Source organism: Aotus nancymaae, unplaced genomic scaffold (assembly GCF_030222135.1).
Source record: "Aotus nancymaae isolate 86718 unplaced genomic scaffold, 86718_ANA_hifiasm-v0.15.2.pri h1tg000002l, whole genome shotgun sequence".
Classification (NCBI taxonomy): domain Eukaryota; kingdom Metazoa; phylum Chordata; class Mammalia; order Primates; family Aotidae; genus Aotus; species Aotus nancymaae.
The window spans coordinates 1096277-1121584 of NW_026988413.1; the positions used below are offsets into that span (position 1 = coordinate 1096277).

Consider the following 25308-nt stretch of genomic DNA (forward strand, 5'->3'; position numbering starts at 1 on the left):
TCTGTTCTTCCAACCCAACACGCCAGGCGGTTTCTGCCCAAGGCCTTTGTGTTTGCTGCTGCTCCTGCCTGAAGGCAGCTTCCCAGCCCCTGCCAGGCCCACACTCACATGTCAGGTCGCCGCTGACCCTTCACCTCTCGGTGAGGCTCCTCCGGCCGTCCTGTATGAAGCTGCCTCCCGCCGGCCCCCACCTGTCATACCCTGGGTTATTTCTCCATAGCATCGATCGCCATCATTCTATGCACTCATGTTTTTACTGTGTTTCCCGTCTCTTCTAACGTAGATGGAAGTCCCACAAAAGCAAGGACTTTGCTCATGGGTGTATCTCTGTGCCTTCAAAGGGACCTGGTGCAAAGGAGATGTGCCATAAATGTCGGTGGCAGGAAGGCAGGCAGGAAGGAAGGCAGGCAGGCAGGCAGGAAGATAGGCAGGCAGGAAGGCAGGAAGGCAGGCAGGCAGGAAGGCAGGAAGGAAGGCAGGAAGGAAGGCAGGAAGGCAGGCAGGCAGGCAGGAAGGCAGGCAGGCAGGAAGGCAGGCAGGCAGGAAGGCAGGCAGGCAGGCAGGCAGGCAGGAAGGCAAGAAGGAAGGCAGGAAGGAAGGAAGGCAGGAAGGAAGGCAGGAAGGAAGGCAGGAAGGAAGGCAGGCAGGAAGACAGGCAGGAAGGAAGGCAGGCAGGCAGGCAGGAAGGAAGGCAGGAAGGCAGGCAGGAAGGAAGGCAAGAAGGCAGGAAGGAAGGCAGGAAGGCAGGCAGGCAGGCAGGAAGGAAGGCAGGCAGGCAGGCAGGAAGGCAGGAAGGAAGGCAGAAAGGAAGGCAGGAAGGCAGGAAGGCAGGCAGGAAGGCAGGCAGGCAGGAAGGCAGGCAGGCAGGAAGACAGGCAGGAAGGAAGGCAGGCAGGCAGGCAGGAAGGAAGGCAGGAAGGCAGGCAGGAAGGAAGGCAAGAAGGCAGGAAGGAAGGCAGGAAGGCAGGCAGGCAGGCAGGAAGGAAGGCAGGGAGGCAGGCAGGAAGGCAGGCAGGCAGGCAGGCAGGAAGACAGGCAGGAAGGCAGGCAGGAAGACAGGCAGGAAGGCAGGCAGGAAGGAAGGAAGGCAGGAAGGAAGGCAGGAAGGCAGGCAGGCAGGAAGGAAGGCAGGAAGGCAGGAAGGAAGGAAGGCAGGAAGGCAGGCAGGAAGACAGGCAGGAAGGAAGGCAGGAAGGAAGGCAGGAAGGCAGGCAGGCAGGCAGGAAGGAAGGCAGGAAGGCAGGCAGGAAGGAAGGCAAGAAGGCAGGAAGGAAGGCAAGAAGGCAGGAAGGCAGGCAGGAAGGCAGGAAGGCAGGCAGGCAGGAAGGCAGGCAGGAAGGCAGGCAGGAAGGCAGGCAGGAAGGCAGGCAGGCAGGAAGGCAGGCAGGAAGACAGGCAGGAAGGAAGGCAGGAAGGAAGGCAAGAAGGCAGGAAGGAAGGCAAGAAGGCAGGAAGGCAGGCAGGAAGGCAGGCAGGAAGGCAGGCAGGAAGGCAGGCAGGAAGGAAGGAAGGCAGGAAGGCAAGAAGGCAGGAAGGAAGGCAGGAAGGCAGGCAGGAAGGCAGGAAGGCAGGCAGGAAGGCAGGCAGGAAGGCAGGCAGGAAGGCAGGCAGGCAGGAAGGCAGGCAGGAAGACAGGCAGGAAGGAAGGCAGGAAGGAAGGCAGGAAGGAAGGCAGGCAAGCAGGCAGGAAAGCAGGCAGGAAGGCAGGCAGGAAGGCAGGCAGGAAGGCAGGAAGGCAGGCAGGAAGGCAGGCAGGAAGGAAGGCAGGCAGGAAGGCAGGCAGGCAGGAAGGAAGGAAGGCAGGCAGGAAGGCAGGCAGGCAGGAAGGAAGGCAGGCAGGAAGGAAGGCAGGCAGGAAGGCAGGCAGGCAGGAAGGCAGGAAGGCAGGCAGGAAGGCAGGCAGGAAGGAAGGCAGGAAGGAAGGAAGGCAGGAAGGAAGGCAGGAAGGCAGGAAGGCAGGCAGGCAGGCAGGAAGGAAGGCGGGCAGGCAGGCAGGAAGGAAGGAAGGCAGGCAGGAAGGCAGGCAGGAAGGCAGGCAGGCAGGAAGGAAGGAAGGCAGGAAGGAAGGCAGGCAGGAAGGAAGGCAGGACGGAAAGCAGGAAGGAGGGAAGGCAGGAAGGAAGGAAGGCAGGAAGGAAGGCAGGCAGGAAGGCAGGAAGGAAGGCAGGAAGGAAAGCAGGAAGGAGGGAAGGCAGGAAGGAAGGAAGGCCAGGAAGGAAGGCAGGCAGGAAGGCAGGAAGACAGGAAGGCAGGCAGGAAGGAAGGCAGGCCAGGAAGGAAGGAAGGCAGCAAGGGAGGGAGGGAGAGAAGACAGGAAGAAGGAAGAAAGGAAGGGAACAGAAAGAAGAGAGGGAGGAAGGGGAGAGATGGCGGGGGAATATTTCACCTCCTGAAGCTCTCATCTGACCCTAAAGAGGAGGGTGTGGCTCATACCACCCAACACCACCCCCCTGCAGGCAGAGTAGAGACTTCCCACAGATCGCGTGGAGTAGGTCATGTGGTGAGGAGCAGAAAGGCGGATGGAGTGGGCAGGAAGGGGCAGGGGCAGAAGGGCAGGTGGCGTGGGCAGAGGGCAGGATGGTGGCAGGCCCTGGCCTCCTGGTAGGAGGCACCATGAGGTGCTGAGGTGAACAAGCATGGCTGTAAGCAGGGTGGGACGCACCGAGTGACATTTGCCTGCTCTCCGGTTTTGTGTGGGGCCCATTTGCTGCAAAGCAGCGGGATAATTCCACTGGCACGTTGGGTTGGCCAGAGTGTCTGCAGTGCTACCAGCATGGGAGGACAGCTCACAGGACGCGGAGGGAGAGGAGTGGTGGCTGGGGGTGCTGAAGAGACGCAGCGTCTCACAGACCAGGCAAAGGAGGGAACTCTGCAGACACCCAGATAGCTCTCACTTTTCCCTCTGAGTTACGGATCTCACCTCAGGAACCCCGCTGGGTCATGCTCACAAGGATGGAGTTGGAGGGGCTGGAGGTGACACTGAAATCTCACGGAGAAACAGTCTTTCCACGTAGATGCTCTGGTTCACCTCCAGGAGCTGGTGAACATCGGGAGTGACCTGGGTTAGTTTTGCAGCGAAGGTCGGTGCAGGGGACACAGAAACACCTGCCTGCTGAGTCCGTGCCAGGTCAGGTGGCAGAGATGCCCCTTCCGAGCTCCCTAGGGTGGACGCCTCAGCCCTGCATGTCGCAGATGGAGACAGGCACAGGCTTGGTGAGCCCAGGTGCTCAGAAATGGAACATGCTTGTCCATGGAATGTTCTGGTTACGTTAGCCTTCAGCAGAAACACAGCGTGGATTCCACACTTGCTTACAAATCTCTCGTGAATACATGGATCTATTTTTCTGCCTTGGCCAGTGTTCCTGAAGCGTGAAGGTGGGTCCCACACAGGCTGCCCCGCGTGAGGTGTCGGCGGCTGCAGGGAACAGCGCTGTTGCTGGGAGAGCCTCACCGGAGGCTGCCTCCGTCCCACGCCTCTTCCTTCACGTGACCTGCTTCCTTACTTCATGCCCCCGGTGCCACACCGCACCACCTAGATTTGACGTGTCTGTAATGAGGGTTAACAAACAGCAAAGGATTGTTTTGCTTACTTTTTATTCTTATTTTTCATATAATTTATTTATTTTCTATTCAGAGCACATTCTTGCCCTTTTTGTTCAGTATAACTTAGATCCCAAAATTATATGGTATTTTTGTTTGTTTTTTTCAAGAGACATCACTTGGGGTTATCTTTTTTTAAAAAAAGATGGAATCTCGCTGTGTCACCCAGGCTGGAGTGCAATGGCACAATCTCAGCTCACCGCAACCTCTGCCTCCCGTGTTCAGGCGATTCTCCTGCCTCAGCTTCCTGAGTAGCTGGGACTACAGGCATGTGCCACCATCCCTGGCCAATTTTTATATTTTTAGTCGAGATGGGGTTTCCACCACGTTGGCCAGGCTGGTCTTGAACTCCTGACCTCAGGTGATTTGCCCACCTTGGCCCCCCAAAGTGCTGGGATTACAGGCATGAGCTACTGTGCCCCGTTGGGTTTATCTTTTAAAAAAATCAGTGAGTTAATTGGGTTGCCTTTGTTCGAGATTAAAAATAAGAAGGCTTTTTTTTTAACCTCTTGAAAAAAGATAACATCTTACACTTTTTATGTTTTAAGAGTTTATAATGAAAAGACACTGATTAAAGTTTATGTCAATTTAGTTGTTAATTTCCAGGGGTAAAATATAGGCAGTGATTTACAAATTGCTGACATTGCTTTATAAAAGTTTTGAGGTTTTTGGTTGGAATTTGGGAAGGTCACTTCCGTTCCACGTACAGTAATTGGTGCCAGCTTGGAGAGTGTGTCAGCCCAGACGCTGGTCCACTTGAGGAGGACAGAGACATGGTGTGAGGTGGGTTGTCCTTCAGTCTCCGCCCGATACAGGCCGATGGTTCCTCTTCCCTGTACGTCAGGTTTGCCTGTACTATCCATTGGTCACGTCTTTCTTGCCTCCAAAACAGTTTCCTGTGTCTGTGTGGGTGTGAGAACAATATTGTAGCCATCAAGAAAACGAAGCTTTAAATTTTCTGTTGTTTCTTAGAATAATGTTTATTCCCAGGCTTTGATCGCAATAGATGCCTGATTCAGGTGGATGCAGTACATGGGAGGGTGAGGGTGAGAGTGAGGGGGTGGGTGAGGGGGAGGGTGAGGGGAGGGTGAGGGGGTGGGTGAGGGGGAGGGTGAGGGGAGGGTGAGGGTGAGGGGGTGGGTGAGGGGGTGGGTGAGGGTGAGGGGGTGGGTGAGGGGGTGGGTGAGGGGGAGGGGGTGGGTGAGGGGGAGGGGGAGGGGGAGGGGTGGGTGAGGGGGTGGGTGGGGGGGGTGAGTGGGTGGGTGAGGGGGAGGGGGAGGGTGAGGGGGAGGGTGAGTGGGTGGGTGAGGGGGAGGGGGAGGGGGAGGGGGAGGGTGAGCGGGTGGGTGAGTGTGAGGGTGAGGGGGAGGGGGAGGGTGAGGGGGAGGGTGAGTGTGAGGGGGAGGGTGAGGGGGAGGGTGAGCGGGTGGGTGAGGGGGAGGGGGAGGGGGAGGGGGAGGGTGAGCGGGTGGGTGAGTGTGAGGGTGAGTGTGAGGGGGAGGGGGAGGGGGAGGGTGAGCGGGTGGGTGAGGGGGAGGGGGAGGGGGAGGGGGAGGGTGAGCGGGTGGGTGAGTGTGAGGGGGAGGGTGAGGGGGAGGGTGAGGGGGTGGGTGAGGGTGAGGGTGAGGGTGAGGGTGAGGGTGAGCGGGTGGGTGAGTGTGAGGGGGAGGGGGAGGGTGAGGGTGAGGGTGAGGGGGTGGGGGAGGGGGAGGGGGAGGGGGAGGGGGAGGGTGAGCGGGTGGGTGAGGGGGTGGGTGGGGGGGTGAGCGGGTGGGTGAGGGTGAGGGGGAGGGGGTGGGTGGATGCTTTGACTTTAATGAGAGGTTCATCATTGTTTTTAATATAGGCTAATATTTTGGCAGAAAATAGTGTCAGAATGCATAATCTTGAATTGGTTGCTGAGCAGGTTGGAGGGGCCGCCAGCTCGTGTGGCTGAGTGTCTCTGGGCTCTCTGACCACGCTCTTTGCTTCTCACCAAAGGATCACCATGCGCTGTGGACAGAGCTTCTCACACAGAAGCAAGTATTTGTTTTTAGGATGACGGGAAAGGGGAGAGAGGAGAGAACTGAAATGACTTCTCAGCGCCTTGTTTCGTGATAATAGTTATAATTTATTAAGCACTTGCAGTATACTGGGCACATGCCTCACTCGTCACCATTTTATAGATAAGGAAACTGAGGCATGAAGAAATTAGAGAACTTGTCCGAGGCCACAGACTGTGGGCGCCGGGGCCAGGACTCAGGGAGCACGGGCAGCCTTTCCTCACGGAAGTCCAGCCTGGCAACGCCCAGGGCAGAGCAGCGCAAGGATGGATGATCGGATTGATGGGAACTTTAAATGTGTCCGTGGAAACCTAGGTCCTAGCTGCAATGATGGGAAGAGGAAGGTGAGACAGTGCCCTCCAGATTCTACAATAATCAGGCCTGAGGAGGCGGGCAGGCAGCTGCAGCCCACCGCAGAGGGGCCCCGGTGTCTCCGTGCTGACAGCTACACGCTGAGCCTGGCCACGCAGGGTGTTCTGGCTTTGCCGCCGTGCGCGACGGCCTTTCGGCTCACGTTGCCATTTCTTCCTCCCTTCCTGCCCACCGCAGAGCCTCGGTTTCTCAGGGGTGGGTGCCTGCCAGGTCCCTGAACTCTACGTCCCCAGATGCTCTCCGTCGATACAAGTAGACGGTTCGCACGGTTGAGTGTGGCGCTCGCTGCCTCAGGACGCACCAGGCAGTGCCGGCCCTGCTCACTGTGGTGGGAGGGAGGCCTCGCCACGCTGTGGTATTCTGGAAACGTGGCTGGCCGTGGAATTTCTCCTTCAGAGCAGGTGCTTGGCCTCTGTGTGGGTTTGAGAGGGCAACGAGCATCATTTTGCAAAGTTCAGGGTGTGTCAGCACGCCTCTCTCTCTGGGTTAGGTGTGACTCCCCAGTGTTCACAGCGATGGTGTTTGCTGTTAGAAACACAGACCGTGGCCTTTTCCCCTTGAGGTGGCGGGAGAAGCGCCAGCCGCCCCGGAGGGAGAGGCGACACCCCGTCCCGGGATGCGAGCTGACGTCTGCTGTCTGTCTGTCTGTTTTCTTCAGTCTCGCTCTTTTGCCCAGGCTGGAGTGTAGTGATGCAACCTCGGCTGCTCACTGCAGCCTCCACCTCTCAGGTGCCAGTGATTCTCCTGGCTTAGTCTCCCGAGTAACTGGGACTACAGTGCCTGCCACCACGCCCGGCTGATTTTTTGTATTTTTAGTAGAGATGGGGTTTCACCACGTTGCCCAGACTGGTCTCCAACTCCTGGGCTGAAGCAATCTGCACGTCTCAGCCTCTAAAGTGCTGGGATTACAGGTGTGAGCCACCATGCCTGGCCCGATGTCTGCTTTCTCTTTCTTTTGGCATTTTCCTGCTAGTGACACTGTGGCCACTCTGAGTGGAATACCTGGCCTGTGCACATCATTTTTATAAACCTGGGGCGGGGTGGGGGGTGTTCAGAAAAGTTTATTTGCAGATCAGTATGGCAAAACATGGTTCATTTTCACTGGAAATCCCAACTTCGAGAACATCTAACCTTCTTTGCTGAGAAGTCACAGAATTTTTATTCTTTCACCATGGGTTAAAATATCACAACCAGCTTTTCAGCCCTTCAGAGACACAGGGCCTTGCAGAAGAATGGTTAGTGGAGTTCCACTCCACACTTCCCCCACAGGGACCACCTTACCTTCTCGGGAGCTGCAGTGGGGTCGCCGGGGACGGCTGCCGTGGGGAGCTCTGGCCACTGGGTGGCGGGGGAGGGGACGGCGGCCGCTCCACTTGGGAGCTCAGGAAGGCGGTGTCCTCAGACACAGGTGGAGGTTCCTAGTCCCTGCAGGGCCTGCTGTGGTGAGCTAGTGTGCGGAGGGTCTTTTTATCTATTTTGGGAGGGATCTTTGGACTTGGAAGTGGATGGTTCTACCACACTGGGAGGCCCCACCACTTTCTGCGAGTTGTGACGTCGGAAATGATGGACTTTGCCCCATAGGAGGCTCTGGTCAGGTGGGTACTCCTGGGGCCTCCTGTCCCACTCCCCTGACGAGGAGGCCACTGGACAGCCGAGCCTGTGTTTGCTGGTTCGTGTCCGCAGAAAGGACCTTTTCTTAGGAACCACCACTCACTGCTCCCCTCCGTGTTTCCTTCCCTCAGATGAAATTCCAGCCTGGGGACTGGTGCCCATTGAGAGCCGTGGCCAGGCTGACTCTGACACACATCTGGGCCAGTGCCAGGCATGTGTGGGACCATCCCTCGCCTCCCAAGCACGGAGGACGCAAACTTCTGGGGACGGCTGAGCCCAATGCCTAGGGCCCTTCAGGTCTCCCTGCAGCTGTGCCGGCTCCTGCTGCGGGCTCGGGGTGCTTCCTGCCGGTTCTCTGGGACTGTAGGAACTCATGGGGCAGACTCTGGGTTTACCGGGCTCTGCCTGGTGGAGCCCGGAACCCTTCAGAACTCAGGCTCCTGCAGACACAGCTCTGCCTCCCATCCCCGCACTTCCTCATTTCCACTTTGTTTGGGATGAGTGAGCGCTTTGTTGCCAGCATTGGACCTGTGGACGTGGGCGAGCGAGATAAGACGTTGCTGCAATCGTAATCGCTGGGAAAGAAAAGGACCCGGGGTGGGAGGAGCCTGCAGTGAATGAAACGACTCAGTGGTGGGGCCGAGGTGGTTCTTCTGATTCTGAAAGTTACAATGAGCAGCACAGTTTCAAAACAGCACGGACGGCTGTGATGGGCACGCACCTTTAATTCCGAGCACATCTTTTATCTTCTCTGCGAACAACGGGAGCCTGTCAGCGTGGAAGGAGCTGGGGCACTGGTGCTGTTGACCGGGGGCTGTCCAGCCCTTCAGCCGTCGTCATCCGCAGACAGGAGTGGCGGGGAAGATGGGCTTTACTGTGGTTTTAGGCATGTTTTTGTTTGTAAGAAAGTGAGACGTATTTTCCCGAGTTTGCTGCTGGAAGTTACCTTTGAAGGCAGCATTCCGTCACTGAAAGCTTGGTGAGGGCTGATGTGTGGGGTTGATGTGCTCTGGGGAGATTACTCCCCTGGAGAAGGGAGGCTGGCCTTCGCCTCCAAGACTCAAGGCTAATGAAAAAACAGAAGAGTAAGCGGCCTCCGTGCCGGTCCCTGCAGTTCCCTTCTGTTTTGAACGGCAGGTTTCACTATGACGTAGGAGGGCGAGGCCCAGAGACCTGAGTACAGCTGCCACTGAAACAATAGTCTGTTACTTACAGATTTCAAGACCCAGGCCACGCCACAGGTCCCTACAGGGACTTACCAGTGTCATCAGTCAGGAGGCTGGGGGAGGGCAAGGCAGGGTCACCAGGCCCAGGACTGCCCAGTCAGAATAGTTCCAGCTGCTCTGGGACCAGGGGCTGCCTGCGTCTGGTCCCTGCCCCAGGGTGACTAGGGCAATGGACAGTGTCCTGGGGTGTGAGCCCACAGAGGCAGTGGCGGGCCCGGGATACAGCCGGCAAACGCCTCAGTGGGCCTGCGGTGGAGGGTCGTGGTGAGACCCTCTAGGGTGGGGGTCATGCTGGGACCCCTGTAGGGTGGAGGGTCATGGTGAGACCCCACTGAGGTCCAGGACATTCTGTGTCCCCTCTGCATCACTCTGCTGGTGTTGTTCAGGAAGGTAGAGACGTGGCCAGGGACTGTCTTACATAAACCTTTATGAGGACAATGAGATTTCAACACTGAACACTTAGGAGTCAAGAAATGGGCCTATCAGCCTTATTTAGGGCAGGGTCTTTATCGCTGCTGTTGAGGTGGAGTATACCCACAGAGAGATGCAGGTGGACATGATGGTGCGTTGGACATGTGTACACCTGGAACCAGTGGGCCACGCTGCACGGCACACCCAGGGACACGACGGTGCATTGGACACGTGTGCACCTGGAACCAGTGGGCCACGCTGCACGGCACACCCAGGGGACACGATGGTGCGTTGGACACGTGTGCACCTGGAACCAGTGGGCCACGCTTCACGGCACACCCTCCGCACCCCGAGCTTCCTTCCGCCCCAGCCCCACCAGCAGGCAACTGTGGCTTTGGTTTGTTTCCTGTCCTTGGACTCCATCTTCTGTTAACAGGATTCCGTGGATTCTCTGCTGACCGGCTGCTCTCATGCAGCGTGACTGGTTCTAGGTCTGTTCTTTGTTTTTCTCGTCTCTCTGGTTGTTTCCGGGTCAGTGCTTGTGTGGATGTGACCTCGTCGCTCTCCTCTTGCTGGGCACATGCACTTCAGGCTCTGTCCATGGTGCTGTTAGGAGTCAGGCTGCTACCCACAGTCTCACGTGACTTTTTGTGGTCATGGGTTTTCACTTCTCTTTGTAAATACCTAAGTACAATTTCTGGGTACCACGGAAGATGCCTTTTTGGAAAAGCCTTTACCTTCTCCACTGAAACACCCTGGCGCCTTTGTTGGAAACACCCTCCTCGGAGCTGTCGCTGTGCCACTTCCTGGGAGCGCTGAGGAGGCTCCAGGTCCTCTGGCCGCTTGTGCCATCCACTTCACACCTGCAGCTGTTTTGTGAACTTCACCTAAAGGTGGTAATAATTCTTCCTTGCTAACAATCAGTTGTTTTTTAGATAAAGTAAGAGGAGAAAGAAGGCGGTCTTTCTTGTTTACCCACATATTTACCCTTTCGGGAGCCTCTGGCTCCTCCGGTAGGTCTGGGCTTGTCTATTTCTCTTCAGCCTTGGCTCCTCCCGGCATCTGCTGTGGTGCCGGTCCACTGGGACCCACTGTCTCAGCTTTGTTCACACACGTGATGTGAAGGATATTGTCACTGGATATAGGCTCCTGGATTGAACGACATTTCTTTCAACCCTTCAAATGTGGCATTCGTGATCTATAACATCATATGCCTGACTACGCACTTTGTATCAAACAGGTCGTTCTTACAGGACATGTGGTGTGTCTGGCGGCCTCTGCGCTCCTGGGACCCTTTCCATTCCTGTGTGGAGCGTGTCTCCCGCCTGCCCTCACCCAGGCTGCTTTCCAGGGATCTTCTCCACCTCTGACTTTCAGCAGCTTGGCTGAAGTCGTGACTTCATCTTAGAACTCAGTGACTGTCTGTCTTGAGTCCCTAAGGGAACACCTCCGGTTACTGAGGTTCTGCGTAGCATCTCCCATTCCGTGATGATGATCCAAAGACAATCGCTTCCGTAATCTGTCTTCAGATTCACAAACCAACCTGCCGTTCAGTCCATCCGTAAGGTTTTCAATTTCAGACACTACTCTTCACTGACAGAGTGCATGCTGGATTCTGTTGTAATCCCTACTGCGCTGCTGAGTCAGGGTGCACCTGTCACGCCGCCGCCGTGCTGAGTCGGGGTGCAGCCGTCACGCCGCCGCTGTGCTGAGTCGGGGTGCAGCCGTCACGCTGCCACTGTGCTGAGTCGGGGTGCAGCCGTCACGCCGCCGCTGTGCTGAGTCGGGGTGCAGCCGTCACGCTGCCACTGTGCTGAGTCGGGGTGTACCCGTCACGCCGCTGCTCTGCTGAGTCAGGGTGCACCCGTCACGCTGCTGCTCTGCTGAGTCGGGGTGCACCCATCACGCCGCTGCTCTGCTGAGTCGGGGCTCACCCGTCATGCCACCGCTGTGCTGAGTCGGGGCGCACCCGTCACGCCGCCGCTGTGCTGAGTCGGGGCGCACCCGTCACGCCGCCGCTCTGCTGAGTCAGCGGGTGCACCAGTCACACCCTCGAATGGCTGTATCTCCTCGCTCTGATCAGCCATTGCCCTATTCTTGGTTTCAGGTTCAGTTTTTCTGCCTCCTCCAGTGTCTGTTGCTGCTCGTGTGGAAGCGGCAGCCTAGTCCCTGCCTCCTTCCTTGGAGGGGCTTTTCCGGCAGCAGTCACATTCCTGGGCAAGGCTTTGGCCCTCGGTGGCTATGTTCAGATTTAATTAGAGTTGGTCTGTGCTGGTGGCTTTTCCTCTGAAGACACGACCTCTGTGTTTTCACCTGCATGTGAGAGGGGCTCTGCCATGTGTCTGTACAGCAGGCAGGATTCCTGTCCCCACACCATGCCCAGCGCTCAGCCTGGGGTGCCGCTGTTGCCCTGTGTGCAGGACGCCCTCTGCAAAGACCCTGACCAAGTGCTCCGTCCCCCGATTCCATCTGCCCCACCAGCCCCACCTTTGACCCCGGCCTCAGCTGGGGGGACTGTTTCACCCCTGCCCTCAAACCTGTTCAGAAACTGTGAGTTGTGATGTGGGTAAGTGCAGGGCGTCTTCCCCGTCTTTGCTCGGTGATCTCCGCTGCTTTATGTGAGACCGCTGAGCTGCGTGGGAGCCAAGGGCCTGGGCTCCCTTTCCCCCACCACCCCTGCCTCCCCAGCCTCTGTCCAGCGTCCCCTGGGGTGCTGGCTCCAAGACAGGCCCCCACCCTCCACCCCATCTTCCTGGGCACTCACCGAGACTGAGCATTGGGGAGGAGCACCTAGGTCAGGCACCAGGGGCAGGCACCCCCAGGAGAGAATTTCTGTTGCATCTTCTCTGATTATAAAAGTAAAACATTGTCATTATCGAGTGAAAAACAAGCAAAACATGGACAAACTGTACAGAGAGGGCCGAGCAGAGAGGGCCCGTGGCTGAGCGGGCAGGGTGTGCCAGGTAGGTGTCGGGCAGGTGTGCCGGGCAGGGTGTGCCGGGCAGGTGCTGGGCAGGGTGTGTCGGGCAGGGTGTGTCGGGCAGGGTGTGTCGGGCAGGTGCTGGGCAGGGTGTGTCGGGCAGGGTGTGCCGGGCAGGTGTCGGGCAGGTTTGCCGGGCAGGGTGTGTCGGGCAGGGTGTGTCGGGCACGTGTCGGGCAGGGTGTGTCAGGCAGGTGTGTCGGGCAGGGTGTGTCTGGCAGGTGTGCCGGGCAGGGTGTGCCGGGCAGGTGTGTCGGGCAGGGTGTGTCGGGCAGGTGTGTCGGGCAGGGTGTGCCGGGCAGGTGTCGGGCAGGTTTGCCGGGCAGGGTGTGTCGGGCAGGGTGTGTCGGGCACGTGTCGGGCAGGGTGTGTCAGGCAGGTGTGTCGGGCAGGGTGTGTCTGGCAGGTGTGCCGGGCAGGGTGTGCCGGGCAGGTGTGTCGGGCAGGGTGTGTCGGGCAGGTGTGTCGGGCAGGGTGTGTCGGGCAGGTGTGCCGGGCAGGGTGTGTCGGGCAGGGTGTGCCGGGCAGGTGTCGGGCAGGTTTGCCGGGCAGGGTGTGTCGGGCAGGGTGTGTCAGGCAGGTGTGCTGGGCAGGGTGTGTCGGGCAGGGTGTGTCGGGCAGGGTGTGTCTGGCAGGTTTGCCGGGCAGGGTGTGTCGGGCAGGGTGTGTCTGGCAGGTTTGCCGGGCAGGGTGTGTCAGGCAGGGTGTGTCGGGCACATGTGTCAGGCAGGGTGTGTCAGGCAGGATGTGTCGGGAAGGTGTGCTGGGCAGGGTATGTCGGGCAGGGTGTGTCGGGCAGGTGTCCTGGGCAGGTGTGTCGGGCAAGTGTCCTGGGCAGGGTGTACCAGGCAGGGTTTGTCGGGCAGGTGTCCTGGGCAGGTGTGCTGGACAGGTGTTCCTGGGCAGGGTGTGCCAGGCAGGTGTCCTGGACAGGTGTGCCGGGCAGGTGTGTTGGGCAGGGTGTGCCGGGCAGATGTCCTGGGCAGGTGTGCCGGGCAGGTGTGTCGGGCAGGTGTGCCGGGCAGGTGTCCTGGGCAGGTGTGCCGGGCAGGGCACTGTCCTTGCCACGCATTGCGTTTCTGTCCCCCAGGTGGGCAGGACACAGCTCATCTCATTCTTCTATAATCTGGAGGACATGGTGAAGTTGCCCTGCACGTCTCTGACTGGCTTGGTCATTCCAGTTGTTTTCTGGAAACCGGGCTTTCCATCCTCCTGAGCTGCTAGATGAGTCTGTTCTTCTGTTCTACGTGTTTTCCATCTCCAGCGGAACTGAACTAGTGACAGCCACAGTGTCAGGTGGCTTTGAGATTCAAGTCCAGTGTCCCAGTCTTCACTGAGTGCCGGCCTGTGCCTGGCCCTAGCGGGCCACTGCCTTGGGACGCTGCGGATGCGCGCCACACCCCTGCGGTCGGGAACCCTCACCTTGGCTTTCGTCCACCCACGATGTCCTTGTGTTTGTGTGTGTGCCCCTAGGAGCCCGGATTCAGACCCTCCTGAAGGACCTGCGGAGGCAGCCGGCTGAGGCGGGGGGCCTGAGTGCCCTGGAACTGGATGGCATGGCTGAGCTGATGGCTGGCCTGATGCAAGGCGGGGACCGCAGAGGACCTGGAGGCGGCCCTGGGAGAATGGCCCTGGGAGAGTCTGGAGAACAGAAGGATGGTCCCAAGGCCGCTCTCCATGGAGACAGCTTTCCAGGTGACTCCAGCGTCCTGGGTGCCCACAGCCAGGGTCACTGTGGGGAGGGGAGGCCTTGGGGGCTGAGTAGAGACCCCTCAGGGCTGTGCAGAGACCCCTCAGAGCTGTGCAGAGACCTCTTGGGGCTGTGGAGAGACCCCTCAGGGCTGACAGAGACCCCTCAGGGCTGACAGAGATGCCTCGGGGCTGCAGAGAGACCCCTCAGGGCTGTGGAGAGACCCCTCAGGGCTGTGCAGAGACCCCTCGGGGCTGAGGAGAGACCTCTCAGGGCTGTGCAGAGACCCCTCAGGGCTGACAGAGACCCCTCAGGGCTGTGGAGACACCTCAGGGCTGTTTAGAGACCCCTCAGGGCTGTGCAGAGATCCCTCAGGGCTGACAGAGACCCCTCAGGGCTGTGGAGAGACCCCTCAGGGCTGACAGAGACCCCTCAGGGCTGTTTAGAGACCCCTCAGGGCTGTGCAGAGATCCCTCAGGGCTGACAGAGACCCCTCAGGGCTGTGCAGAGACCCCTCAAGGCTGACAGAGACCCCTCAGGGCTGTGCAAAGACCCCTCAAGGCTGACAGAGACCCCTCAAGACTGACAGAGACCCCTCAGGGCTGTGCAGAGACCCCTCAAGGCTGACAGAGACCCCTCAAGGCTGACAGAGACCCCTCAGGGCTGTGCAGAGACCCCTCAAGGCTGACAGAGACCCCTCAGGGCTGTGCAGAGACTGCAGGCTCACCAGGTGCACCGTGGGCTTTCTGCTGTGATGGGGATTTGTGTTGATGATTTTTATCTGTTTGAACTTTTGCTTCTAAAAGCTTTCTTAACAGACTAAACCTAGCAGAGCAATTATGTTGAATGGCAAATTGCTCTCTGCAAGGAGATTTTGCTCCTCCGAGCTGAGGCTCAGAGCCAGGGAAACAGGCGTGATGGCAAGTGTTGTGTTTGGACTGTGTACAGTGAATACTGTCAAATATTTGAATAGCAGAGTGAGAGGGGATCATTCACACGTCTGCTTGGGGTGTGCGTTGGCCCTCTGAGGCCACCTGGGAAGTGGAAAGCAGCCCCCCGGCACCCTAACCCAGGCACCCCCTGAGCCCTGCAGAGGCCCGTGGGCCAGCTGGGATATCTGCAACCTGGTCGCTTCTCCCAGCGTGGAGCTGCAAGAAAGCACCTCGCTCAGCTCCCCACACGTGGCAGGCCCACGAGTATGTGCCGAAAACCAAATGACAGACGCGCCCCTCTCCCCAGCCGCACGGGTGCAGAGGAGGGCGTGCTGGAAGCTGGAAGGCTGCCTTGGCTGATGGCAGGGCGCAGGGGAGGGGTGGGACTGCACCCTGGGGGGGCCAGTGTTAGGTGGTCACCCAGTGGTTGAAGGCATTGGGACCCTCACAAGGGATAGGAAGGATGTAGAAGGCCCTGGTGTGTGTGCCATCCCGGGGGCGACTGTTCAGGTGCCATGAGTCACGCACCTTTGGCCATTGCAAGTAGGATATTCATTTATTTATTATTTTACTTATTTATTTTTTTGAGATGGAGTCTCACTGTGTCGCCAGACTGGAGTGCAAAGGCTTGATCTCGGCTCACTACAACCTCTGCCTTCTGGGTTCAAGGGATTCTCATGCCTCAGCCTCCCAAGTAGCTGGGATTACAGGCGTGCACTACCATGCCCAGCTACTTTTTTGTAATTTTAGTAGAGTTGGGATTTCATCATGTTGGCCAGGCTGGTCTCCAACTCCTGACCTCATGTAATCCACCCGCCTCGGCCTCCCAAAGTGCTGAGATTACAGGTGTGAGCCACGGCGCCCAGCCAGGATATTTATGTAGACAGAAATGTTGACCACAGTGAACTCACCTAAGTCAGTGGGCCCTGAAGCCATGTTAATTGTGAGATGGTTTCGGTGAAGGCTGCGCTCTGCCTTCACCACGTGAACCGCTGCTGGGTACGAGCTAACACCGACAGTGAGTGGAGACCCACAGAGCCGGGTGAGTCTGCCGCGGCTGCCCTCAGCTCAGTCCCCTCCTCCTTTGTGAAGTTTGTCGAATGCCATCGTATGCTGTAAACAGGAAAGTTTGACTGTCCGATAGGACGTATGCCAGTGTCATCACACCTCGCCTTTTGCCTGGAGGGGTCTGCACAGTCGCCCTTTTCACGGCTGCGATGCCTGTGATGACTCTCGATGAGGGCTTTGGTAACACTGGTGTCTTTTACAGATGACAGAGTGCCGGACGATGACAGAGTGTACCAAGAGGTAAGATGACGTCTCTGGTGTTTGTTTTATGTTAATGTGGAAGTTGGTAATTTTTTTGTTCATGGTGTGGGGACACTTAGGAAATACAAAAGATTTTTTCCCCAAAAAATTATGGAGAAACCCCTCGTTATCTCCAAACTGAAAAACAGTGGACAGAGAACATACAAAAGTGTGTATATTTGGATATGTGATATCTCTTTTCAAATTATGACCTAATTTGTCCACTGTAGAAATATGAAAATCGTGAATGCAAAGAAGAAAATTAGTATTTCCCGGAATTTCCCAGCCAGGGTCATCACGCGGCAGCCTGTGGCCATGTTCCACACTTGACATGCCCACGCCTGCCGAGTCCTGAGGGGTTCAGCTCGCTCACACCTGGCTGTCCCGTGCGGCACCGCTGGCCACATGTGGCTGGTTAAACCTACATCTAAATTGATTAAAATTAAATGACTAAAAGATGCAGTGTCACGGCCGCACTGGGCACAGGTCAGCGGCCCATTAGTCGCGTGTGGCTCACGGCCAAGGTGCTGCACGCCGCAGGCAGAGGACGCTCCGCCATCCCAGAGCCCCTGCGGGCGCCGCTGCTCCGAGGCAGCCAGGAGAAGGGCCCGGTGGCAGGCGACCTCCACGTGCTACTCGCTGGTCTTCGCTGTTAAGTCTGTTCGCCTCTTAGTCCCCCAACTTCGAGAACCTTTGGTCATTAATACGAGGCCGAAGGACGGAGACCTGTCCTCGGCATCCGCAGTGACCTCGCGAGAGGAGCTTCGGCTAGTCCCTCTCCTCAGATTCTTAGTGGGTTGCGGTTCCATGCCTGCTAGCGAGGACCGAAGGAAGCCTCCACGGTTCTTGTTTTGAATATCCATCAGAAATGATGGGACCTGCCCTCTGAGCTGTGGAGGGAGAAGTGGGGCTGAGAAACACATTTCCTCACTTAGGGAGAGGGAGAGACCCAGCCCGCCCACCTGAGGGGCAGGAGCGCCCCTCGGGCTGCCGTTAGCCGGAGACTCCCTGACTTTAGACCGCAGCCTCTCCATCCCCTGTGCGTGGAACTTTGATTGAGTCCTCTGTTGTTCAGGGTATATTTTCAAGCAGTTCTGTTTTTCAAAAAGGGTATGTGAGTGTCGTATTTTCTGCGTTCTTATTTATTTAAAAAATCTTTCTTTTTCTTCTTACATGAAACCCAATTTAAGTGAGAATATTAGAATATTATGCCTTTTCCTGGTTCTGTTTAGTGACGTCAACCCTATGTCCTGTTGTCACTGAGGATCCAATTTGAGCAATGTTTTTATCACACGACTATTTTGTTTAAATTTTCAAAAATGCAAAAGGAAAAGTTGTCATTTGTAGCCAAAATGAGAACAATTGCCTGTAGAGCCCTTCCCTAATTTTCATAAAGTGTCTTTTGGCAAAGTGAGTCGTAAAGCAAATCAGATTTTCCCGTTTCCGTCTAATAAAATATTAAAGATGTGATTTCGTGGTTGGAAAAAACCCTGCCAAGTGGGCATAAGACTTCTGCCATCACATGCACCAGAAGGTGTCCGCGGGCTGCCTGGCACGTGCCCGCAGTGGGAGAAGCCCCGTCTTTATTAGGCAGCAGTGTGGGGTGCCTGGGAGGGCGGCGCGGCCCGGGGTGGAGAGCACGTCTTTGACGTCCCTTAGACCTGAGTTCTAATTCTGGATCTGATCATCACGACCTTTGTGATCTGGTACAAATAATTTAATGTTTAGCCTCTGTAAACCCCAGGGTCTATAAATTAAAAGTGGAACTCAGCCTGTATGTGGGGTTGGAGTGTAATTCAATGAGACAACCTGCAGGCAGCAAGTCCGTATCCGACTCGTCGTCAGCAGAGGTGCTGAGGGGCTCCGAGGGATGTCTCGTCCAGGAAAAGGGGACCCGGCTGGGACAGCGTGGCCCACGTGAGGACCACAGATCCCCCAGATACCGCTGGAATCAATTTCACATCCCTGTGGCGTCCCCACTTGTGGGTTAATCCCTTTGTGCCTCCATTTCCCCTTCTGCGAACTGGGGTTACTGAGGGTTCCTTGCTCATAGGCTTACATGAGGCCCCGGCGTGTTCGTGCATATAACACATTTAGTACAGAGCTCGTTCAATGCAGACTTACTATGATGATGATGATGATGAAGTGTCCATTGCTTCTAGAGGGCAGGGGTGGGATCTTGGTATCACACAGTTTATTTTTTAAAATATCAATGCCATAGACCTACAGAGACTCTACAAAGTCTGATTCTTCAGAGAGGTGTGTGCATGTGCACGTGTGTGCGAGGGAGTGGGAGGTGGAAGAGAACACCACGTGAGTGATTCGGATACTCAGGGCCCTCACGCTCCACGCTCACCTAGACGTCGTTCTAAATGTAGACTGCACACACTTCGCCTCCTCCCCGCTCCTTTCAGGCTGCCCATGTCGTCCCCACGGGTGGCTGTGTCCCCGGCCAGCCGGGGATTGCACATGTCACATCAGCATTCGTCTTGCAAACTTCCCCTCACGGAATGTCCTCTCTGCCAGGCCCATCGTCTGAGTGCCACGCTCGGGGACCTCCTGCAGGAGCACGGGTCGCGACTCTCACCTGGAGCCCTCCCCTTTGCAAAGCCCCTCGAAATGGAGAGGAAGGAATCAGAGCGCCCTGAGGCTTCCCTGTCTTCAGAAGAGGACACTGCTGGAGTGGAGAACGTCAAGAGCCTGACCTACTCCAAAGACCTGCTGGGGCCGCAGCCACATTCGCAGCCCGGGGCCGGCGGGTTTGAGGAGCTCCAAAGCTCAGTGCCCGGGCCTTCGAAGGAGGAGCAGAGCCTTCCAGCGGGTGCTCGGGAGGTGCTCGGTGACGGCCTGCAGTTGGAGGTCAAGCCTTCCGAGGAAGAGGCGCGGGGCTACATCGTGACGGACCGAGAGTGAGTAGCAGCCCTGGGCTCAGGTCCTGTGCTCGGAGGGAGGGTTCACGTCCCAGGGGCTGGCGGTGGGGCGCCTCCGTGCTGTGAGGGAAGCTTATGCTTTTGTTTAAGTGTCTTTAGCTGAATAATGGGGTGCAGGCATCCCCGGAGTCTTAGGTGCGGAAGGTGGCCAGGTGCCTGGCCGGTGGCTCCTCCTGGTGCTCCTGAGCTGGGCTGCAGAGCCTGAGGGCCGTTCTCTGAAGTTCATCAAACAAAACCAAACCAAGCCACTCCCTTCCTGGGTTCTTGGTCCTGATGGGTGACCTGCAGGCAGCGTCTCTCTGCAGGTCAGAATCACCTTCAGTGGGGACCAGGCAAGGTGGGAGCTCAGGGCAGGCATGGCTACAGCAAGGCCTGGGCACGGGTGGCTCTCCCAGCATGCCCCGTGCAGGAATGCGGGACGGGACGTGGCCCCCGAAACTGCTCCACGTCAGACTCCTGCCTGTTAGGAAGGACTCCAGGCGCTTTATCTGTGTTGCACCAAAGTGGCCCCAATATCCTGGTGTGGGCGCCCTTCAGAGGGAAGAGGCTTCACAGCAATTCTCTTTCCCACCCTCACGTCGACCTGAACTTAACACGGCTCAGGATTCAGGCATCACTGCCCAGCAAGGTGCGAGTGGTGGGCCCGTTCTCAGGTCACCCCGTTAACGAATCTGACATGTTACACTTTGCTTTGTACAAGTTTTGTGTTTTCTTCAAGTGATGGAAGCAGCGTTTCAAAGAGAAGGATGTGTCTGGCTGGCTGTACACACCCACATGTGTGTATGTGTGTGTGTGTGTGTGTTGAATAGATGTGTGTGTGTGTCTTTGCATATGTATATGAGTGTATATGTCGGGTAGATGTGTGTGTATCTGTGCATATGTGAGTGTGTACGCTGGGTAGATGAGTGTGTATTTGTGTGTATGTCGATGTGTGTGTCTGTGCATATGTGTGTGAGTGTGTATGCTGGGTAGATGCATGTCTATGCATATGTGTGTATCTGTGCATATGTGAGTGTGTATGCTGGGTGGATGTGTGTGTATCTGCATATCTGTGTGTGTGTATCTGTGCATATGTATGTAGTAATTTTGCCTTTCAGTTCTGATGTGCGTCTGTTCAGGTATTTTCTCCTTGGTGAAGAAGTCCGTCTCATTTCAAGGATTATTCACAGTGGAGGTGGGAGCTACATTGCAGCTAGAACCCATCTGTCCTGCGGACTCTGGGATCCTCCCTGGGCTCCGCCTGGTGCCAGCTGTCGCTGTGCTGGAGATGCCACAGTCATCAGGGAGAATGGATGGCATGTCATAATTGGGCAGAAATATTTTATCTTGAGCTCAAACCACAGAGTGTGTATCAAAGCCTCAGAACACAGACACACAGCCTCAGAACACATTACTTAGAACCTGCCTGTGTCTGTGTTCTGAGGGTGCGTGTCTGTGTTCTGAGGATGCGTGTCTGTGTTCTGAGGATGCGTGTCTGTGTTCTGAGGATGCGTGTCTGTGTTCTGAGGTTGTGTGTCTGTGTTCTGAGGCTGCGTGTCTGTGTTCTGAGGATGCGTGTCTGTGTTCTGAGGTTGTGTGTCTGTGTTCTGAGGCTGCGTGTCTGTGTTCTGAGGATGCGTGTCTGTGTTCTGAGGATGCGTGTCTGTGTTCTGAGGCCGCGTGTCTGTGTTCTGAGGATGTGTGTCTGTGTTCTGAGGATGCGTGTCTGTGTTCTGAGGTTGTGTGTCTGTGTTCTGAGGATGCGTGTCTGTGTTCTGAGGATGCGTGTCTGTGTTCTGAGGTTGTGTGTCTGTGTTCTGAGGCTGCGTGTCTGTGTTCTGAGGATGCGTGTCTGTGTTCTGAGGTTGTGTGTCTGTGTTCTGAGGCTGCGTGTCTGTGTTCTGAGGTTGTGTGTCTGTGTTCTGAGGCTGCGTGTCTGTGTTCTGAGGATGCGTGTCTGTGTTCTGAGGTTGCGTGTCTGTGTTCTGAGGATGCGTGTCTGTGTTCTGAGGATGCGTGTCTGTGTTCTGAGGTTGTGTGTCTGTGTTCTGAGGCTGCGTGTCTGTGTTCTGAGGATGCGTGTCTGTGTTCTGAGGTTGTGTGTCTGTGTTCTGAGGCTGCGTGTCTGTGTTCTGAGGTTGTGTGTCTGTGTTCTGAGGCTGCGTGTCTGTGTTCTGAGGATGCGTGTCTGTGTTCTGAGGTTGCGTGTCTGTGTTCTGAGGCTGCGTGTCTGTGTTCTGAGGTTGTGTGTCTGTGTTCTGAGGCTGCGTGTCTGTGTTCTGAGGATGCGTGTCTGTGTTCTGAGGCTGCGTGTCTGTGTTCTGAGGATGCGTGTCTGTGTTCTGAGGTTGTGTGTCTGTGTTCTGAGGCTGCGTGTCTGTGTTCTGAGGTTGTGTGTCTGTGTTCTGAGGCTGCGTGTCTGTGTTCTGAGGATGCGTGTCTGTGTTCTGAGGTTGCGTGTCTGTGTTCTGAGGATGCGTGTCTGTGTTCTGAGGCCATGTGTCTGTTCTGAGGTTGTGTGTCTGTGTTCTGAGGTTGTGTGTCTGTGTTCTGAGGGTGTGTGTCTGTGTTCTGAGGATGCGTGTCTGTGTTCTGAGGCCATGTGTCTGTTCTGAGGTTGTGTGTCTGTGTTCTGAGGTTGCGTGTCTGAGTTCTGAGGTTGTGTGTCTGCACCAGCAGAGCTGAGGGGAGGTGCCTGCCTCAGCACCTGGTGACACAGACCCTTAACACGACTGATTTCCACGTGTGATGAAACGCTCTGAGCTGTGATGTCTCCCCACTATCACGACTGATTGCCATGTGTGACGAAACGCCCCGTGCTGTGGCCATCTCCCTCCCTAGGAAACACTGCTATGTGTGTGGCGTGTGTGGTATGAGGTGTGTGTGGTGGGTAGTGATGAGTGGTGATGTGTGGTGTGGTATGTCTTGCATGTGTGTTGTGTGTAGGTGTGTTGTATGTGTGGTGTGTGTGTTGTATTTGTGTTGTGTGTTTGCTATGTGGTGTATGTGTGCTGTGTATTGTATGTGTGGTGTGGTATGTTTTGCATGTCTGTTTGTAGTGTGTGTGTGTGTGTTGTCTGTGTGGTGTGCAGTATGTTGCATTGTGTGGTGTGTGCATGGTGCACAGTGTGTTATATATGTGGTGTGTGTGGCATGTAGTATGTTGCATGGTGTGTACTATGTATTTCATGTGTGGTGTGTTGTGTGCTGTGTGTGTATGTGTGTGTGTGTGCCTCCTTATCCTGTGCTGGAGCCTGTGTGTGTGTGTGTGTGTGTCTCCTCCTCACCCTGTGCTGAAGCCTGTCTGTATGTGTCTCCTCACCTTGTGCTGGAGCCTGTTTGTGTGTGTGTGTGTGTGTCTCCTCCTCACCCTGTGCTGAAGGCTGTGTGTATGTGTCTCCTCACCTTGTGCTGGAGCCTGTGTGTGTGTGTGTGTGTGTGTGTGTGTCTGTCTCCTCACCCTTTGCTGGAGCCTGTGTGTGTGTCCTCCTCACCTTGTGCTGGAGCCTCTGTGTGTCTGTGTGTGTGTGTCTCCTCCTCACCCTGTGCTGAAGCCTGTGTGTGTGTCTCCTCACCTTGTGCTGGATCCTGTGTGTGTGTGTCTCCTCCTCACCCTGTGCTGGAGCCCGTGTGTGTGTGTGTGTGTCTCCTTACTCTGTGCTGGAGCCTGTGTGTGTGTGTGTGTGTGTGTGTCTCCTCACCTTGTGCTGGAGCCTGTGTGTGTGTCTGTGTGTGTCTCCTCACCTTGTGCTGGAGCCTGTTTGTGTGTGTGTGTGTGTGTCTCCTCTCCCTGTGCCGGAGCCTCTGTGTGTGTCTCCTCACCCTGTGCTGGAGCCCGTGTGTGTGTGTGTCTCCACCTTGTGCTGGAGCCTCTGTGTGTGTGTGTGTGTGTGTCCTCACCTTGTGCTGGAGCCTCTGTGTGTTTCCTCCTCACCTTGTGCTGGAGCCTGTGTGTGTGTGTGTGTCTCCGTCTCCTCCTCACCCTGTGCTGGAGCCTGTATGTGTGTGTGTGTGTCTTCACCTTGTGCTGGAGCCTGTGTGTGTGTGTGCGTGTGTCCTCACCTTGTGCTGGAGCCTATATGTGTGTGTGTGTGTCTCCTCCTCATCTTGTGCTGGAACCTCTGGGGGTGTGTGTGTGTGTGTGTCTCCTCACCTTGTGCTGGAGCCTGTTCGTGTGTGTGTGTGTGTTTCCTCCTCACCCTGTGCTGGAGCCTGTGTGTGTGTGTCTCCTCACCCTGTGCTGGAGCCTGTGTGTGTGTGTGTGTGTGTGTGTCTCCTCACCTTGTGCTGTAGCCTGTGTGTGTGTGTGTATGTGTCTCCTCACCTTGTGCTGGAGCCTCTGTGTGTCTGTGTGTGTGTGTGTCTCCTCACCTTGTGCTGGATCCTGTGTGTGTGTGTGTGTGTGTGTGTGTGTCTCCTCCTTACCCTGTGCTGGAGCCCGTGTGTGTGTGTGTGTCTCCTCACCTTGTGCTGGAGCCTCTGTGTGTCTGTGTGTGTGTGTGTCTCCTCCTCACCCTGTGCTGAAGCCTGTGTGTGTGTCTCCTCACCTTGTGCTGGATCCTGTGTGTGTGTGTGTGTGTGTGTGTCTCCTCCTCACCCTGTGCTGGAGCCCGTGTGTGTGTGTGTGTGTCTCCTCACCTTGTGCTGGAGCCTCTGTGTGTCTGTGTGTGTGTGTGTCTCGTCCTCACCCTGTGCTGAAGCCTGTGTGTGTGTCTCCTCACCTTGTGCTGGATCCTGTGTGTGTGTGTGTGTGTGTGTGTGTCTCCTCCTCACCCTGTGCTGGAGCCCGTGTGTGTGTGTGTGTCTCCTTACCTTGTGCTGTAGCCTGTGTGTGTGTGTATGTGTCTCCTCACCTTGTGCTGGAGCCTCTGTGTGTCTGTGTGTGTGTGTCTCCTCACCTTGTGCTGGATCCTGTGTGTGTGTGTGTGTGTGTCTCCTCCTCACCCTGTGCTGGAGCCCGTGTGTGTGTGTGTGTGTCTCCTCACCTTGTGCTGGAGCCTCTGTGTGTCTGTGTGTGTGTGTGTCTCCTCCTCACCCTGTGCTGAAGCCTGTGTGTGTGTCTCCTCACCTTGTGCTGGATCCTGTGTGTGTGTGTGTGTGTGTCTCCTCCTCACCCTGTGCTGGAGCCCATGTGTGTGTGTGTGTGTCTCACCTTGTGCTGTAGCCTGTGTGTGTGTGTGTGTATGTGTCTCCTCACCTTGTGCTGGAGCCTCTGTGTGTCTGTGTGTGTGTGTGTCTCCTCCTCACCCTGTGCTGAAGCCTGTGTGTGTGTCTCCTCACCTTGTGCTGGAGCCTGTGTGTGTGTGTGATTCTTCCTCACCCTGTGCTGGAGCCTCTGTGTGTGTGTGTGTGTGTCCTTCTTACTCTGTGCTGGAGCCTGTGTGTGTGTGTGTGTGTGTGTGTGTCTCCTTCTTACTCTGTGCTGGAGCCTCTGTGTGTGTGTGTCTCCTTCTTACTCTGTGCTGGAGCCTGTGTGTGTATGTGTGTGTGTTTCTCCTCACCCTGTGCTGGAGACTGTGTGTGTGTTTGTGTGTCTCTTCACCCTGTGCTGGAGCCTGTGTGTGTGTGTGATTCTTCCTCACCCTGTGCTGGAGCCTCTGTGTGTGTGTGTGTGTGTCTCCTCACCTTGTGCTGGAGGCTGTGTGTGTGTGTGTGTGTCTCCTCCTCACCCTGTGCTGGAGCCTGTGTGTGTGTGTATGTGTCTCCTCACCTTGTGCTGGAGGCTGTGTGTGTGTGTGTGTCCTCCTCACCCTGTGCTGGAGCCTCTGTGTGTGTGTGTGTGTGTGTCCTTCTTACTCTGTGCTGGAGCCTGTGTGTGTGTGTGTCTCTCCTCACCTTGTGCTGGAGCCTGTGTGTGTGTGTGTCTCCTTCTCATTCTGTGCTGGAGCCTGTGTGTGTGTGTGTGTGTGTGTGTGTCTGTGTGTGTCTCCTCACCTTGTGCTGGAACCTGTGTGTGTGTGCTCTGTGTATGTGTGTGGTTGCCTGTGTCTCCTCCTCACTCTGTGCTGGAGCCCTGTTTTCTCCCAGAGGCCCCCTGTTTGTGTTTGTTTGTGGACACTGTGTGGTTCCCTGCAGCCTTGAGCTCCTGGGCTCCTCAGCCTTCTGAGTAGCTGGGACCAGGAGAGTCAACTTTTAAATGTCTGATCAGCACAGCACCCTTGCTTAAGCCCTGCTGATAGCTCGCCGTTGTATTTGGGATGAGGAGCACCGTGTAGGTGGCCCCCTTC

At 56.4% G+C, this 25308-nt stretch overlaps 1 protein-coding gene across 6 annotated transcripts in view; it reads left to right on the top strand.

The window, feature by feature from the left end:
- The window catches only part of PTPRN2 (protein tyrosine phosphatase receptor type N2), a 1009611-nt gene that overhangs the window by 410369 nt on the left and 573934 nt on the right, over window positions 1-25308 (top strand). For all 6 annotated transcript variants that reach the window (XM_064367217.1, XM_064367124.1, XM_064367043.1 and 3 more), the window contains 3 exons: window positions 13716-13937; window positions 16135-16172; window positions 18699-19081. In XM_064367217.1, the coding sequence (XP_064223287.1) occupies window positions 13716-13937; window positions 16135-16172; window positions 18699-19081 (643 nt within the window). The remainder of the gene's footprint in view (window positions 1-13715; window positions 13938-16134; window positions 16173-18698; window positions 19082-25308) is intronic.